We start from the raw sequence: 17,984 nt of genomic DNA, 5'->3' as shown, positions 1-17,984 counted from the left end.
TTGTTATCGATACGTCAAAACAGAATGATTCAGCTACAGCTTCATCAGTAGATGTTCAATTAGAAATTGAAGCATCAGAATCTCTTTCAGGTGTAACTGCTTATTGTATATTAATTCATGATCGCATTGTAGAATATGTACCTTTTACTAGGGAAGTAAGAAAACTAGTTTAATCAATTTAAAATTAATTTAGAATAATGAGACAATACATATAAATATATTTTTTTTATTTTGAACCAAAACGTATTATTTTTTATTTTTTAAAAAAAAAACATGACTAAAAAATATAATTAAGAAGTGTGTATATACACTGCTTAAACTTTATGTGTAACATAGAAAAAAATTTATTGGTTGTAGCGGAATACTCCGTCTGTGTTACACGGGAAATAAATAGTGTATAGTGTGAAATTTAAATCAGTGTTTTTTACTGGTACAGCGGAGAAAAAAAAAGTTTGAGGGGAAAAATCCCCCTTAAAATTTTACAATCTCCGCAGTCAAAAGTGCGCAGAACATACATTATGGTTTTTGAAAATCAGTGTTTTTTTACTGGTACAGCGGAGAAAAAAAAGTTTGAGGGGGAAAATCCACCTAAAAATTTTAAAATCACCGCATTCTGGTACAGCGGAGAAAAAAAAGTTTGAGGGGAAAAATCCCCCTTAAAAATTTGCAATCTCCGCAGTAAAAGTGCGCAGAACATACAAATGTATACTACTTAAATCGCCTTATCGAATTTAATAGTTTCCTTATGTTGATGAATAGCCATAAGATTCGTAGGGAATATAGTTCTATCTTTAAAATTAGTTTTTGCCATTAATTTATTAGCTTTTTTTCTGACGAAATCAGTTTTATAGAAATTCTTGTTCGAACATTCTCCATACATTTTCCAAAAACACTATTAATTAAAAGCTTCCAGAATTCTTTTTCAAACTCGTTTTTAGCTTCTGTTCTCATTTTAGTACATAATTCAATGTACGATGCCATCCATTTCTTTTGAGAAAATCGGATAGCTCGATGAATTTTTACAAGTTCAAAACCGTGAGAAATCGTTTGTTTTAAATTTTTGTAATGAACAATATAGTTTTTTTTCGGTAATTGTGTAGTTAACAATTTCTTAACATTAGAATTTTGTGGACATTCGTTTAACGGTAAAAACGGGAAATCATTATGAGTTTTATGCAAATTTTTAGGGTAGTCGACATCAACTTCTAATATATATCCAACTTCAGAATCATCAGCAATTTTAGTTACGTCTATATTTAAGTCATCAACCCATTCAAAATCTTTAAAAGGTAATTCTGTTGACAAGACTTTCCATATAAATTTACACAATCAAGATATGTTATCTATGTAATCGGTTCGTTAGAATTATAATTCAACCCATCAATATTTGGTATATTTGCTTTAGCATACCTTTTAGTTGATTGAGTTATTCCCCCACGAATTGAGTTCTCGATAAACAAAAGCATGTTAGGGCATTTCAACCTTTCTAATTCGATCTTAGTATATTTAAGCATACAGTCATACGCAAATCCTGGAGCAGTCATATAATAAGCAGGATCTAGCTCAACTGCGCAAGAGTAGACAAACATAAGTCTCTGAAATTTTCAAACACATTAGCTAGTATAGTAGTTTGACCATAATTATTTTATCCTAAAGGGGGACACTTAAAAAAAGAGGTGCGTAAAATGTAAATACATAATAATAGCAAATACATATACATTACATTTCATTTTATTTGAAATTTTTTTTTTTGATTATAAACAAATCAGACAAACATTAGATACAACATATTTTAAAATGTTAAAGTTTTTACTTAAACAAAGTTTAATTTACAATCACAATTACAGTTTTAATACTTATCCTTAGATACAATTTTTTTTAGTAACAAATTATTTTTTTTTAATAATTCATAAAATTCCAAACAAGTGTAATCAAAGTTTAACTTAATTATTACTAATGCCTTTAATGTAGACACGTTCAACTGAGTTTTTTCCTTGGTCCAAATTTTTGATATGTGACTGAAAACACGTTCAGTTGATGCATTGGAACCCGGCAGACATAACACATATTCTACTATTATTATCATTTTATCACATTGTATGTCTTTTTCTTTAAAATATTTGAAAATACAAACCCAGCGTTGATCCGTGGGTTTTTTTTCTAAGTTCCATTCATCAATTTTCTCTTGTGTAACATATTGTAATGTAAGCATAAATTGATCAAATAATGCAGTATCATTATTAGGATTGAAAAATCCTTTATTTGAAATGAACTCAGCAACCTTTTCTATTTCAGACCAATTTGGTACTTTTTTAAGGGTAATACATTCCATTATTTCTAGTTCTTCAAAATGAAAAGTCCAAGATGTTAAATATTGCTCAGAAGTACTATAAAAACTTTCAATTATAGTTAGAATGTCAGATTCTTGTACTAATCCATCATATTCTAGTTGCCTAATAAGCGTTCTTACAGACAAAGGAATGAATTTATTTTGTTTTTTATGCATCAAGTTGTTTTTAAGTTGTTTTATCTTATTAAATACTTCAACTGCAAGTATGTTTTGGCCTTCTATGTTCAAAACATGTTGATGGAATGTGGCAGCTTGACTGTGAATAAAGTTTAACCATAGCTCTGCACAAGGATTGCTAAAAAATGTTTTTAATATTAGAGGTAATTTATCTAGACTCAAAAAGTAAGATTTTAAAGCAGGAAACAGTTTTAAAATTCTTTCTAATGATGGCATAAGCGAAAGCCACCTTGTTTTACTGTAGCCAAGAGTAGCTTTATACTCAATTTCTACAAACATACAAAAATCTTTCAATTCTTCCACTCTAACAGTGTAAATGTAAAAAAAAAGAATAGATTTTTACTATTATACATTCTATATCAATAGGAAGACAGTCAGCAGCGGTTTGTATAGCATTGTGGATAATATGGGCAGCACAACCAACTCCAATTAATTGTTTTCCCAGCTTTCCTTGTAATTTATGAAACACATTATTAGTGCCACGTCTTGAAACACCACCAAAATTACAGTTGGTGTTGTCCCCACAAAATGCAGCTACTTTATTTCTAATGTTATTATCATCTATTGTTTTTACAATATAATTTATAATAATATCAGAAGTTTCACCTGGCTGAGACTCAACATTTAATATTTTTATCTGAATTCCATATAGGGGGTCAAACAATCTAACAAGCAAAGGAAACAACTTAATATTTCCATGGTTTGAAGCATCAGTTAAAATACTTATGCAATTTGCGTTTTTAAGCTGATTAGTTAGAATATCAATTGCATATGGAGCAAAAACATTGGTTACTATTTTTTCACACTTTGTTCTGGCACAATGAAATTTAGGTTCAAAACAAGCCTGTGTAAGTTTAGAAAAGCAGTCATGCGAACGAAAGCTCTGATTTTCAGAAACTGTATGGTATGCCCAAGCACCTTCTGCAGCTGCTATTCCCAAATCTCTTGAACTTGGTGCGCTACTTTTATAATATGTCGTTAATGACTTACTTGATGAAACGCCTATATCTGCAGATTTATGTTTAATTGATTGAATATGTCTTTCAATATCATATCCACCTCCGTGTGAAATACTGAAAGTTCGTTTACATTTTCCACATAGTAGTTCGGAATCAGATCCGTTGATTTCTTTTAGGAAACTGTACTTATTTCGAAGTTCAGGCGTAAATCGACACAAACGTTTAGGTTTACCCATTTTGGTTAAATATGATTTATGAATTGACACGGTCACTTTACGTTAAGGATTATTAATTATTATACGAAATACGAATACCGGTCACCGGAATTCTGAATGGGAATTATCCATGATAACAGCCTGCTCATATCACAGAATAGATGAAATTTCATCTAAGATAGTACTATCTTTAATTGTGTTTGTATCTATTCACTATAGCAGTGCCGCCAAATTGATAATAATTCTAATCAGTGACACAAGAATATATTATTATCAATTCATGATTGCAAGTCTGATACAATGTCCTGTAGAGTGTAGAATCATGATAAAATATATTATACACAAATACAATATACTTATACATTTCAATTTTCATATTTCATAAATGCGGGACAAAAGTGGGACATTTAGATAAGCGGGATGCTCCTCTGAAAAACGGGACAATCCCCCCAAATGGGGGACGTCTGGTCACACTATAGTATAGCAACATCAGTTTTTAAATAATGATCGCTATATTCACCTAATGTCTTTATATTAAACACGTTCCATACATTTTTCGCATATATATAATAGTCATCAGTAATATTTTCATCCGGTAAAATTCAAGCTTTGAAGGTAAAAAATAATCATTAAGTTTACTCCAACTATCAACATATTCATAAGGGAAGACTCCTTTTCGTGTAACTAAATCTAACACTTCAATAGAAAATATTTTAATAGTTTCTCTAAACCTCAACTTATCTTCGAATAAATTTTTTGCTAGTTTACTTAATTTTTCAGCCATAAAACGGTATGTATCAACAAACTTTATATTAAATTTTGGTGCGATTTCTTTACTAAATGATATATATTTTTCAGATGAATTAGGAATAACATGAATATCTTTATCGTTACATCCAAGTTCTCGAATTATAAAGTGACTGTCATATGCCAGATTATGAAAGAAGATTGGTACAAATGATGGATTAGTTAGCTGAAAATTACATTTTACACAATTACATCGTCTGTAATTTTCAGTTATATGACAGTGATCTCGAACTTTTAATAAATTATTATCTTTGAAAGTTAATAAACATTTTTCACAAACCTTAGCTTTTTGAAAATGTTTTTCTTCTTTTAAAGTCAATTTATTAACTGGTAAATTAGTTTTATAAATATCATTAATTTTATTTCCTATAATTATCATACTATTCATACATTTTTTTGCAGCATTTTTACCTCTGTATATTACTACTTTTCTAGAAATTTCAAACTTTTTTATTAATTTTTTCGAAATAATATTATAGTCAACTTTTACATAAAACCCGTAACTCATAAGTTTATGTAAATGTGTAAAATGAGTATTTTTTTTTTTACCATTTTGAAAGAATTTATCAGGTTGTTTAGGGTTTAAAATACATTCGAAGTCAGCGTATATAACAATTGGGATTCGTTGTGTATTTTTATAGTTTTTGAAATATATGAAATCGTCATCTCCTTTTTCAAACATTATAGATCTTCCTAATTTATTTTTAATACACATTTCTTTATGTCTAATTAATCCTGTTTCACCCCAAAGTTTGCTTTTACACGGTTTATTTCCAAAACTTGTAAAACATCTCTTACATCTAATCAATTTTGAACAATTTTTAGTTCTTTGGCTTCTAATAAACCTCGAGAAGTTGTTAATATAACAATAATGAGCTGTATTATTATCATCAAATAGAAAAAGATCAAAATGATTTTTTTTTTCAATATTGGTTATACGTAATGGGTAAATTACATTATTATCATCTAAGCTGTAAATATTTATTGATACATTGTTTATTTTTTCAAATTTTTTTAACTGAGTTATATGTATTGGAAAATCGATGCATTTAAAATTAAACCCACTTTTTTTCAACATACCAAAATATTTTTTGTTAAACCGAGATTAATTTAAACGATTATCGTACTTACTTAGTATTGAATACTTGAAACATTTGTTATCGTTATTTTTTACATTTATAACTGCCTGATTTTTTTGATATAAACTGTTCTTCCTCAGATAATAGTTTGTTATACATTTTGTTTAATAAACTATTAAAATTGGATGATTTGCATGCATGCTAATACGTTTGTTGTTTTAAATGACATATCTTGTACTTCATTCGTTAATAGTTGTTCATACGTGCTATCAATATGTAAACTAAATTTAATTGTTGACTGTTGGCTTGATTGTGTTAACCTAGAAATTAACATTTCAGAAACATAACTAAAAAATACATAGTAGTCTATTATTTCTTCCTTGTTTTTAACAATAAACGTTCTCGAACAGTTTTTAAATCGTTCAATTTCAACAAGTTCACCCTTAATAGCTGATTCCATCCGTCTACGTTTAGTAATTGTATTTCTTTTCATTATGTAACTGTAAATAAATTTATATTAAAAAAATAATAATAATAATACATTTGTTCATATTCCTAAGTGATTAATGTTTTAATTATTAGTGTATCAGATATTCAGCTTGTTGTAGTGTACGTTTTAATTATTATTTCACCAGAATATTACAGGAAATGTAATTAAAGTATGTTATTCAATGACATGTCACAGCCACCGAACGTGATCGGATTCAGATTATACGAACGCGTTGTAGGGTCATGATAGTGGTATGCGCAGTGAACAGCAACGATGGTGCGATTCATTCACAACTCTGGAACTTTGCCATTTACGCACATAGACCAAACATACGTACCGTACAATCACTTCTGTGGAATATAACTCAAAGCTGACATGTAGAATTATACATTATTGTGGTACGTGTCAACCTTGAATTTTTACGAAAATACTTTGTTACATTAAATTTCATTATATTATTTAATGTATATTATTATATGATAAATATAGCAAAGTTTTAGAATAGTTTTAGTCTAGATTCAAAGATTCTAATTGTTTGTGCAGTGAATTTAAACAATTGCATATACTTAATTCAGATTTAAATAATGCATATTGTGATTTTTCATAGTTAAGTTTAAGTTGTTTTTTTTCCTCTTTTAATTTTCTAATTATTTGGTTTATTATTCTTATTTTTTCTTTGTGTATCTTTTCTTCTTCGTCTGCATCGGTAAAATTTGTTTCACGCCGTTCATACATTTCTTCAATTTGTAGTTTGATGAACGTAGATGATTCCATTTTATTATTTTTATTTTTGAAACTGTAAATGGTAATATTTTATTCAATAATTAATATACAGTAGAAGCCTATTATTAGAAATACGGATTATTGATACAATCACGTTATTAAAACAAATTATACCGGGACGGATCACCCGTATATTAAAACATTTAAAATAAATCGGATTATTGAAACAGTACATCGGTTATTTGAATCAATTAGGGCCGGTTCTACCACCTTTAGATAACTCATAGTTAAACTTATCCATCGGATAATCTACAATGTCTAGTTATCCCTGAAGCTGTTGGTAAAGTTATTGGTAACTTGCCAAACAGTTTTACTACTGAATAAGTATTTTATCTGGAGGATAATCTATGGTTATATCGGATTATTATCATATGGTGAAAAGATGTTATAAAAACTGTACCTAATACCTATAGAGTTTTACTATACAATTGATTTAGTTTAATTTCGAGTCTTATATAAGCTTATAATCATTTTTAACTAAAAAAATGTTTTGCAATTTTGATATTATATCTGATGAAGATGAATACAATATTGAAGATTTGCCGAAACACAAAAAAAAAAAAAGTATTCGAAATCGAATGGACGATTTAGAAATGTGGGATGATGATGAATTTTTTATGAGATTTAGACTAAAAAAAACCACAGTTATTGAACTTTTATCTAAATTGAATTTCATTTAAAGTCAAAAACGAACAGGTAAGTAATTTATTGTATATATTTATATGAAGTTATTGTTATAGATATATTTATATCTAACTATTTCTAAAGTAAATTAGCCATCAGCAAGAGCAGATTAGGCAGTATTATAATTATAAAATTGGGAATTTTTCACATTACGTTAGCACTTAGCACGTTGACGGACAATCGATTAATTTTATTGCATATTAAATAGTAATCATCTATTTGTATCTATATTGACAATTTAAAATATTATTACTGCTATAGCAGAATTCTAAATACCTTCCAAAAAGTGGCATTACTGATGTGTCAGTAATATTTCCAATGGTTACTTATGAAATAAAAAGTTGAGTTGCCCATATTAAGCATATTATTGCGCATTTTGGCACTATTGATTATTATTGATAATTATTTCCGTTTTATATATAGGTTCACATAATCACATGGTAATTCCATGTGTCAATTTAAACTTTAAAGCATTCCTATTGAACAAAATGGTACTTCCAAGTGTCCAAGTGTCCAAGTGTGGGTGGTTAAAGCTCTAGAGTGGCTAAACGTTTGAGAGGGGGGGGGGGTATTCATATGTTTCTATATTAAAAATATAAATTAAAATTCTGTTTTAATTTACTTTTCAGAAACCGTGCCATATTGCCTATAACGAAATTGTTATTGACACTTAGGTTTTACGCATTAGGGACAATTTTGCTTGCTGCTGGAGACTTTGTAGGCGTGAGTAAAACTACAGCCTGTAATATTGTTCGAACAGTTACTGAAGCTATAGCTTCTTTAAGACCGTTGTATATTAAAATGCCAGACCATCATTGTAGTATTCAGGAAACTAGATTGAAATTTTACAATATAGCACGATTTCCAAGAATTATAGGTGCCATTGATTGTACTCATGTCAAACTTCAATCACCTGGTAATTTATTGAACTACTTCATCCATTATTTATTTTTAAATTATATTAAATTAGGCGACTTACTTTTGTTTATATTTTTAGGAGGAAATATAGCAGAAGTGTATAGAAATAGGAAAGGTTATTTTTCATTAAATGTCCAAGTAGTCGGAGGACCTTCACTTGAGATTCTTGATATAGTTGCGAGATGGCCTGGTTCGAACCATGACCAAGTCATATTTAACAACTCAACAATACATTTTAAATTTGAAACAAACGAAATGGGAGATAATATTTTATTAGGTGATGGAGGTTATGAGTGTCGTCCATATATACTAGTTCCATTAATCTCTCCAAATACAAATGCTGAATTATTATACAACGAATCTCAAATAAGAACTCGAAATACAATAGAACGTTTGTTTGGAGTATGGAAGAGGAGATTCCCAGTATTGTCACTTGGTATAAGAACAACACCAGATAGAGCTCAAGCAATAATAGTAGCTACAGCCGTACTACATAATTTGGCTTCAGTATTAGGAGAATCAATACCTCCAATAGACCCAAATATTATGAACCAAGAACCTATACATGAAGAGTGGAATGTACCATTAGCTGTAGAAGAAAGAGGAAATAATAAAACATCTGTTAGAACGAGTTTAATTAGAGACTATTTTTGAAACCTTTAAAATTTAAGAATATTTAAAACAACTAAATATATTTATATATTTTACTTTAAATGTATACTAGGAAATATTATTTTATTATAATTATATAATTATATCTTAAAATTATTAAATTCCAAAAAGAACTATTAAGTTAGTAAAAAATTTTAATTAGATCAATTATTTTTGAAGCATTTTCATTTTTAATTCATGTTCTTCTTTTAAAAATTGTATCTTAAGATTATGTTCTTCTTTGTTGTAGTCAATCATTTGTTGAAGATATTTTTTTTGCAGGTCTATAAGTTCTTTTTTACTATTAAGCATTTCTGTAGAGCTGGCTGATATCTGTTTTTGATCAGTAGAAGTAGAACTTTTGAATACTTTCTTATGGTTATTATAAGTTGTATTTTTTTTATTTCTATTATAACATAGTTTGTGTTAAATTTGTCACACTATAAATATATAAATCATATTATTAATAATATATACTATTACACAGTGGCGCCCAAACTCAATTTTTATTATGTAGCAAAGATAGAAATTCAAAACTACCACCCACCTCCGATATTTTTACATCCACCCATATATATATATAGATTCTCTGATCCCTACCCTAAAACATCAAGTCAAAATTTTTCTTATGATTTTAAGATATCAGTAAAAAAAGAAAAGCAAGTGCAATATGTTTTTTTTATAATTATAAGTAACATAGTATATATTATATAAATTATTTTGTATATTTGTATATTATATAGAAATATGATTATAGTATATATTTTAACTTGTATATATTTAATATAGGAATTTTCAAAAACATTATTTAAATATGCAATGTACTGTATATGTAAAAACAATTAAAGATAACAAATTATTGAAAACAGGTATATAAATATTGACTTACAACATAAATTTTTTTTTTTTAATATTAAAACGTTACGGCAATATATTATATACAAATTTATAAATTAAGTACATATGTAAGTCGGCTCAATTTGCAGATATTTAAATTTTTACATAAAAACTACCATCGATTGTAAATCCAAGTATTTAGAAAGATATGATAATAACTAGTTGTTGCTCTAATTTAAAATTTGCAATTAGGCACCTACATTTAGTACATGAATTTTAAAAATATATTATTTACAAGCAAAAAATAAATTGAGGAATACCTACTATGAATGTAATACATTGGAATTAAATAAGTTGATTTTTTAGATATGTACTTGAATTTGCAAAATTATCAAAAACTTTATCTTCGTCGATATGAATATCAGTCTCACAAGCTATCAACATTAGTCCGTCCAATCTTTCTGCACTCATTGTACTTCTCAATTTATTCTTAACCAATTTCAATTTAGAAAATATTCGTTCAGGTGATGCACTAGATGTAGGTAATGTTAGTGAAATTTTTAATGCTGTGTATAAATTAGGGAAAATTGTGTTTAGTCCACAAGAACAACATATATTGTATAATGATAGTATACTTCTTACATTTTCAAACACACTATTTTTAGTCTTGTTTTCTTGTTCTTCATCTTCACTATCACTACTATTTTCAATATCTGATAGTAAATAATCACTTGAATTGTAAAAATTTTCCGGAAGTTTTTTTATGCATTCAAAATTCCAATATTCATGTGAAAATTGTAAGTATTCTCTTTTGAGGTCTTCTAAATTTAAAAATTGTTTGTAATTATCACAGATTTCACTAAATGCATCAATTGGCAAAGAAGATGGAGATTGTTTAATTTTTTAAACGTTTTCTCGAAAACAAGGATAAATCTTTTAAAACGCCTTTACATCTTTCACTAAATCGATCTGAGATTTGTGTTATAGTTACATCTATTATGGGCAAAAATGTCTTTATCTTAAATGTTTTCACTGGATCTATAATTGGTTCTTCTATTGATTCTTCTGCATATCTTCTCTTGGAATATATTATTCTGGTTTGAGTTAAAGGTGAAATATTGTAAACTTTATAGTCTTTAACAGTTTTATTTAAAGTTTTAATAAATGTATGTGTAGTTTTAAAAATCTGATTAAATTCAATATCACAATTATCTCTTAATACATTTAACATTTTTAAGCATTCATTAACACTATTGATGGCACCTAACAAATCAATATCTTTACTTTGTAGAACTTTGTTCAATGGCTCTACAATTTCAAATATTTTTTTTAAAAACAAAAGCTGTAAGTAATATTTTTTCTGACAATATTAAATCAAAAATATTACTGGCTTGACTAATTTCTTTTCGATCACTAGCTTTCCAGGCTTCATAAGCTCTTCCAATGTTTCAAGAAGAGCATGATATGTAGATAAAATGTTATTTAATGCATAACTATGAGACATCCAACGGGTTGTTTCAACTCTCTTTGGTCGACGTATAGATTTACCAGGATACAACATTTTTTGGTGTTTTTCAAAAAGTGACACTATATTTTTGCTTGAACAAATAAAATCATATATAGTTTCAAGGATACCAAATAATTTAACTGAATCTGTACAACTATTAACTGCGTCTGTTATAATAAGATTTAGACGATGTGCCCAACACCATACATATAAGGCTGAAGAATTATGCTTTTTAATAAGAGCTTGTAGACCGTTGTAAGCTCCACGCATATTTGATGCACCATCATAGGCCTGACCGACAAGATATTTTTTCCAATTCAAATCTAATTCCAAACATATTTTTGTGAATACTTCTAATAAATTTTGACCTGTAGTGGAAGTGACTTCATGAACAGCAATAACACGTTCATAAACATTTAAATCTTTTATATAACGAACAACTAAAGAAAGTTGCTCTTTTCTTGAATAATCGAACGTTGTATCCATGCTTATAGAAAAAAAGTTGGCTGATTATATATCTTAGATTATTGATGATCTAATAAAGTAGGCAATGGAATCAATCAACTGATTTTGTCTATTCCAAGACAAGTAATTTCTTTTTTTGCCTGATGATTCTAGTTCTGTTATGTATGTGGTAATAACCGGGGAATATTTTGATAAAAGAATAGCTAAATCTTTAAAATTTCCATGGAGTTTTTCTTTCCAGCCTTCACGGTGTCCTCTAAAAGCTAAAGAATGTCTACCTAAAAAAATTGTTATATCAATAAGGTGTTTTACTATTTCTCTGTTTATCGCAATAACTTGTTTTTGCTTTTCATGTATCAATGGCAAAATTGGTAGTGAAGCTTCTCTATACATAGCACGAATTGAAGCTGTTAAATGAACTTCTGATGTTTCATGAACAATAATACTAGTTGTGCCTCTTGACCAAGTATTAAAACCGTTCGTTGTCCATGATGGTTTTGTATGTCTTCCAAAAAGTATACAATGAATACAATAAATCTTATTTGTTGTTTTCGAATAACTAAGCCAATTACGATTTACTTTATCACCACTAGGAAGTATTTTGTAGTACCAAGATGAATGAAAGGACCTATTATTTTCAGTTGGAAATTTATGATCTATAAAATCATCAGCCATTGGTTGAGATGGACCAGCTTTAAGAATCCAATTAATGAAATGTTGAGGAAAAGTTTTTAAGCTACAAAATGTAGCTGGATCGTTATTAAACACAGTATCTTCTCCAACTTTCAAAACTTGATTACCAATTGCCCTATGATCCTTATCATGACCTTCCAAAATCTGATTGTAATTTGAGTTTTCTTGACTTTGAATTTTCTCCAAAGAACCTAAAATAAATAAAAATAATGTTTTCAATATTAATGGTTTGGGATATGAATAGATTTGCCATTTAATAATATGATTCTATTCTGTATTTTTTAATTTTTAATTTTTATATTTTGATTTTTGAACAGGTTTATAGTATCAAAAGTAATATTTACCTATTTCACATTGTTCTACAGCATCAGCATGATCAGTAGTACCAGGCATATAAATTTCATCATTATGTACTGCAAAAATAATTAATGTTCTCAATGACAATATATTATTTTAATTTTATACAATTTAAAAAGTTGTTATACTTAGGTAGCTAATTTGTAAATAACTGTTCAATATTTAACAGTCAATATGCAGGTACATAAATAATATTGAATAAATTAATTAATTTACTTAAAAGTATAGGAAGATTAATTACCTGGCTTTAATTGATCAGTATTTAGTTCAAACGAACTAGATGAAGCAACATTTTGATGGCAATTTTCATAACAAGCAATAGCTGTAGTTGTATTTTTACTAACTGATTCAAGTTTATCAATAGGTACAAAATATGAAATTTGTATTTTAAAAAAAATAATACATAAATTTCAATATTAAATGCATAGTAGAAAATTCAGTTTACAATTAAAAAACATATGGTTTAATAATATTATGAGTTATGACATATTTTCTGAATATTCTCAACTAAGACACTTAGTACTCAGAATACACTTTCTATTACCTAGCCATTTCGTTTTAAGATGTCAGTACTTTTTAAATTGTACATACATTAATTGAAAAATATTAAACACAGGAATAATAATGAAGTACATACTTGGTGTTTTAAATGTGGATAGTAATGCTGAAGAGGACTTTGTGTCAACTAACATGTCACTAGTTCTATTAAAACAATTATAGAATTTTAAGAATTATTAAAAACTGAATTCATGTGGCTTGTAAATTGTTTTTCTGATTTAGAAAAAACTTATCATTTACCTTTTTTTTTTCCCCCGGTTGTAAATCGTGAGACAGGGAGGGAATTAGGTTTCCCCGTTGCTACCTCCCTGTACGCATCGTTTATTTACGAAAAAACAAATGGTTACAGAATCAGTGTTGGGAATTATCTAGATAAAATATTTTCAAATAAATTATCTAATAAAGTATCTAGATAATTATGTTACGATTTATCTAATGTTTAGCTTAGATAAAAATTGGGCTTATCTAGATAATTATTAATTTTATATTATACTGTCCTTACAAAATTATAAAACCAATGTTACTAAATTTAAAATAAAATATAAATTATTTATAAAATTAGAAGAATATATTTCTGGTTATTATTGTCAACCACGATTAAAAATATACTTTAATAATATACTTTAATTATATCTTTAATCGTGTTATCAACCGGCGATATTACGATAATACGAGAACCCGTGTGCGGGCGTGCACTATACACATTATCTACAAGCAATAATGGGTATAATTAAAATAAAATATTAGGTATTGGTTTATTTACCAATTCATTTTCAAAATACACCAAAATTAAATTCGTCGATACCATATTTGATAATGTAGGAGTCAAACACTCTCTGATGGCTGATTATTGAAAATAATAAAGAATTAAAAATAGTTTAAATAATTATACACATTACATCTTGGTTCTTATTTCATGAGACATGAGTACATGACACTATCGGAATATCGCAGTGTCTCAGTGAGACAGAGACAGACCCGACGGTTGTATATGGCATAATATTATAATAATTGATACAAATAATTTAAAAATAGAACAATACTATCCGTCACACACACACACACACACACACACACACACACACACACACACACACACACACACACACACACACACACACACATAATAGTATAATAATAATAATACATATACCTATATTACTGTAGATGTGGGATCGCTCGGTTGTCGGTGCGATAAGCACGAGATGACCGCCGAATAGCGTCCCACAGCCGTAGTTAAAAATACTAAAATAATAATAAAATCATACAAAAATGACTAAAGAGTAAAGAGTCTATCTATAGCCTATACACACAGTCAATAGTCATACATGTTAGTATGTTACCCGCTTAGTAGGTACATGCACATGCACATGAAATGTGATTATTGTGAATTATTATTTAGTATTTCTGTGTAATATCGATATTCAATACTTAATAGTCATGTACTCTTGTTTGCTACATGATTACTGAAAACTGATTGGTGATTAGTATTTTAGTAACGACGACTAACGATTTTTCATATTTGGCGACCGTTGTCTAGTAAAAGGTATAAACATTTTTATTACTAGTGACATGTGAGTTGTGCTAGTGCTTGTGATATTTAAGCAGTTATATCATGGATCAATTTATAACTTCCACATCATATAAAAAAATTCGTTTGGACCTCGAACCAGTAGAAGCTCAAAATGTGGACGACTCAACAACTCTAATTTCTACTCAAGTTTCTTATAAATATTTATTTGACAAATTTTACAAACTTCAAAATGTGGTAAACCTTAAAGTAACAGCTGTTTGTCAAAACTGTTCTAAAGTTGTTAGTGGGTCCACAAAATCAAGTGGTAATTTTTTAAGCCATATAAAGGTAAGATTAATTATTTAAATTTAATTTGATTTAAAAAAAAATTGATTAGGTAAATAGATAGATTAGTACACCTCGACTTCATAGTAGTATAAATTAATTTTGTTTTACCTATTGAAATCATAGTTTTTAATTTTTATTATGAAAACTTAATATAGGTGCATAAAAAAAAGTTATATGTCATGATTAATTAAAGTTCTTATTATAATCTATTAACTAAATACATAATATTAAAACAACTTTGGATAAAAATAATTTGATTTCATTTGTATTTAAATAATTGTATTACCTAAAATGTATCACAATTGAAATTTACTTGTCATAATAGTTATATTATTATTTAAAAACAAAATAGAACTTCATAATATCATACTTATCACCATTTAGCTTATTAAAGCTGATGTTTTATTGATAACTGAAAGTCTTGACTGTCTTGCAACCATGAAGTAATAAAAAATAAAAAATATTTTTAAAATATGTATAAAAATAAAAACCAACAAGCTACTTAATTTATCTAAGTAACTTAAACAAGGCTATATTACATATAATGACTCAAGTAGAGAACGCTAGAAAAAAAAAGACCTAGAAACATCAACAAAGATTCAAACAAAAATCTACGATACTCCAAAAGTTTCAAAAGAACTGGTTAGTATCTAGTAACTATCTATACTTAAATATACCTACCAACAACTTAAGTTTTAAGTATATCAACTTCATAACTCATTTTTATTTTTATTATTGTGGGATGATTTTGTGATAATTCCAAAATGTAAGTATGTTCTAAAATCACTTGAATAATTAACAACTATAATATCTTGGAATAAAATTGAAATAATTAAATCAGAAGTTACCTTAAAAAATAAGACTCAATATATAAATTAAAAACAAACTTTCTTGTTTAAAATAACTTGAACTTTTTGAATACTTAATGTTTAACTTTAAATATATAGGTATATATATAATATATAAAAAAATACAAAAAGCAATTATATAAATACAACTACCAATTTTATACACATTTTATGCTTTTATAAATTATAATTATTTATTACAGGTGAAGGATTTAGTTTTTAACTACATTGTTGAAGAAATGAAACCATTGGCGACGTGTGAAAAACCATCATTCAAACGGTTGATTCGAGGCCTAACATCAGATTCTATTGTCATAGGCGGAACTACGGCCTGGGCCAACTGGGCCATGGCCCAGGCTAATTGGTTCCGTAATAATGTATACATTTGCTAAGAATATATTATTTTAAATGTAATAAAAAAAATTAGGTATAAATACGAAAAAAATTTGAGAAATTAACTGTACGTAATAAATAGAATAGTTTAAATGTTTAAAATATAGTTAGTAGTATTATAACTAGCCATCGAAATCAAATCATTATCAAAAGTTTTTAAATTATTGATATTTATTTTTAGAAAATGTCATTTTGCGAGTCTCGCCATATTATTTTCATTGTTCATGCGTTCTGTGCGGGTTTTATCTTTTTTATTATTATTGTGTTTAAATTTCCTAATCGTCAATCGTTTATCGAATAATTCAAATATAGATATTATATAATTATTAGTTAATAGTTTAATATTTTTTACTTATTTGACGACCATACCTACTGGTGAACGGACTGAGGATACAGATGCTTGGTTAGCAAAATGGACAAGTAAATTAACAATTTTATATTTATTTTTAAGTGTTAAATTTAATTATTTGTATACTAAAGCATTACTACATGTAAGATCTAGGTATTTATTATCTAGTTATTAGTTTTCAAACTAAATGTACTTCGAAATCATTTATGAAAATCCGAGGGGCTACAACTTGGTGTATATTAGTGGGTGTGCAAGCAAATATTATAGAATATAGGACCCATGTAACCAAGTACCTAAATACCCAATAAATTCTTTAAAAATATCACTTGCTGTTTGTAGCTATAAACATTATTATACACAGATGGTTAGGTTAAGTTAACCAGTTAAACAGACTTAATAATTAATATTAATATTATATAAATATATAATATAATATATGTATCTAATTTATAATTTATACAATTAAACTACAATTAATATATTGTATTCGACAAAAATGTTATAACTACTAACTAGTGTGCGGATTTTTATGTAAAAAAAATATTTATTTATATTTATATATACATTTTTTTATAGGTAAATATATAATTTTATTGAATACAATTTCTAAATTCTGATTTAAAATAAGCACGTTTCATTACACCCTGAATAAAACGAGTCTTTTTTATTTTACATATTTTCACATATCACGTATTTTTAAATATTTCATTAATAGGTATTTACAATATATTTCGTAAATATTTCACTTTTTATACCTAGGTATACAGTTTTTATTTGTTCCTATCAAAATTATTATATTTAGAATTTAGAAATGTTGATCTATCAGTTTCTATTGATATATGGAGTGGTTATAAATAAGAAATAACTGATAAAGCTATTAATAGGAGATTACAATTTGTAATAATTTATACAATCTGTATATTGGTTGGTTTTTAGATATATTATCCGAAAAAGTCCAAATAAGGAATCAGTTAATTCCAATTTAAAAACTGTTGAAGTTCAA

At 27.4% G+C, this 17,984-nt stretch overlaps 3 protein-coding genes across 3 annotated transcripts; 1 reads left to right on the top strand and 2 right to left on the bottom strand.

The window, feature by feature from the left end:
• Positions 1-5,450: 5,450 nt before the first annotated feature.
• LOC114126207 (putative nuclease HARBI1) lies at positions 5,451-9,116 on the top strand. The gene is made up of 4 exons (XM_050209381.1): positions 5,451-5,454; positions 7,968-8,045; positions 8,233-8,460; positions 8,542-9,116. The coding sequence occupies exons 1-4, from the start codon at positions 5,451-5,453 to the stop codon at positions 9,114-9,116; spliced, it is 885 nt and encodes a 294-aa protein (XP_050065338.1).
• A 1,179-nt stretch (positions 9,117-10,295) lies between these two features.
• On the bottom strand, positions 10,296-11,943 carry LOC126554295 (uncharacterized). Its single transcript, XM_050209380.1, has 4 exons — positions 11,338-11,943; positions 10,902-11,028; positions 10,586-10,768; positions 10,296-10,516 (listed from the first exon to the last, which is right to left on the bottom strand). The coding sequence occupies exons 1-4, from the start codon at positions 11,941-11,943 to the stop codon at positions 10,296-10,298; spliced, it is 1,137 nt and encodes a 378-aa protein (XP_050065337.1).
• A 33-nt stretch (positions 11,944-11,976) lies between these two features.
• Positions 11,977-13,664, bottom strand: LOC126554290 (zinc finger MYM-type protein 5-like). The gene is made up of 4 exons (XM_050209375.1): positions 13,610-13,664; positions 13,214-13,315; positions 12,960-13,028; positions 11,977-12,806 (listed from the first exon to the last, which is right to left on the bottom strand). The coding sequence occupies exons 1-4, from the start codon at positions 13,662-13,664 to the stop codon at positions 11,977-11,979; spliced, it is 1,056 nt and encodes a 351-aa protein (XP_050065332.1).
• Between the last annotated feature and the right edge of the window lie 4,320 nt (positions 13,665-17,984).

This window comes from Aphis gossypii, unplaced genomic scaffold (assembly GCF_020184175.1).
Source record: "Aphis gossypii isolate Hap1 unplaced genomic scaffold, ASM2018417v2 Contig00460_ERROPOS81933+, whole genome shotgun sequence".
In the NCBI taxonomy this organism is placed as follows: domain Eukaryota; kingdom Metazoa; phylum Arthropoda; class Insecta; order Hemiptera; family Aphididae; genus Aphis; species Aphis gossypii.
The sequence above is the reverse complement of the archived record's forward strand: the minus strand, read 5'-3'. Positions and strand labels throughout refer to the sequence as shown.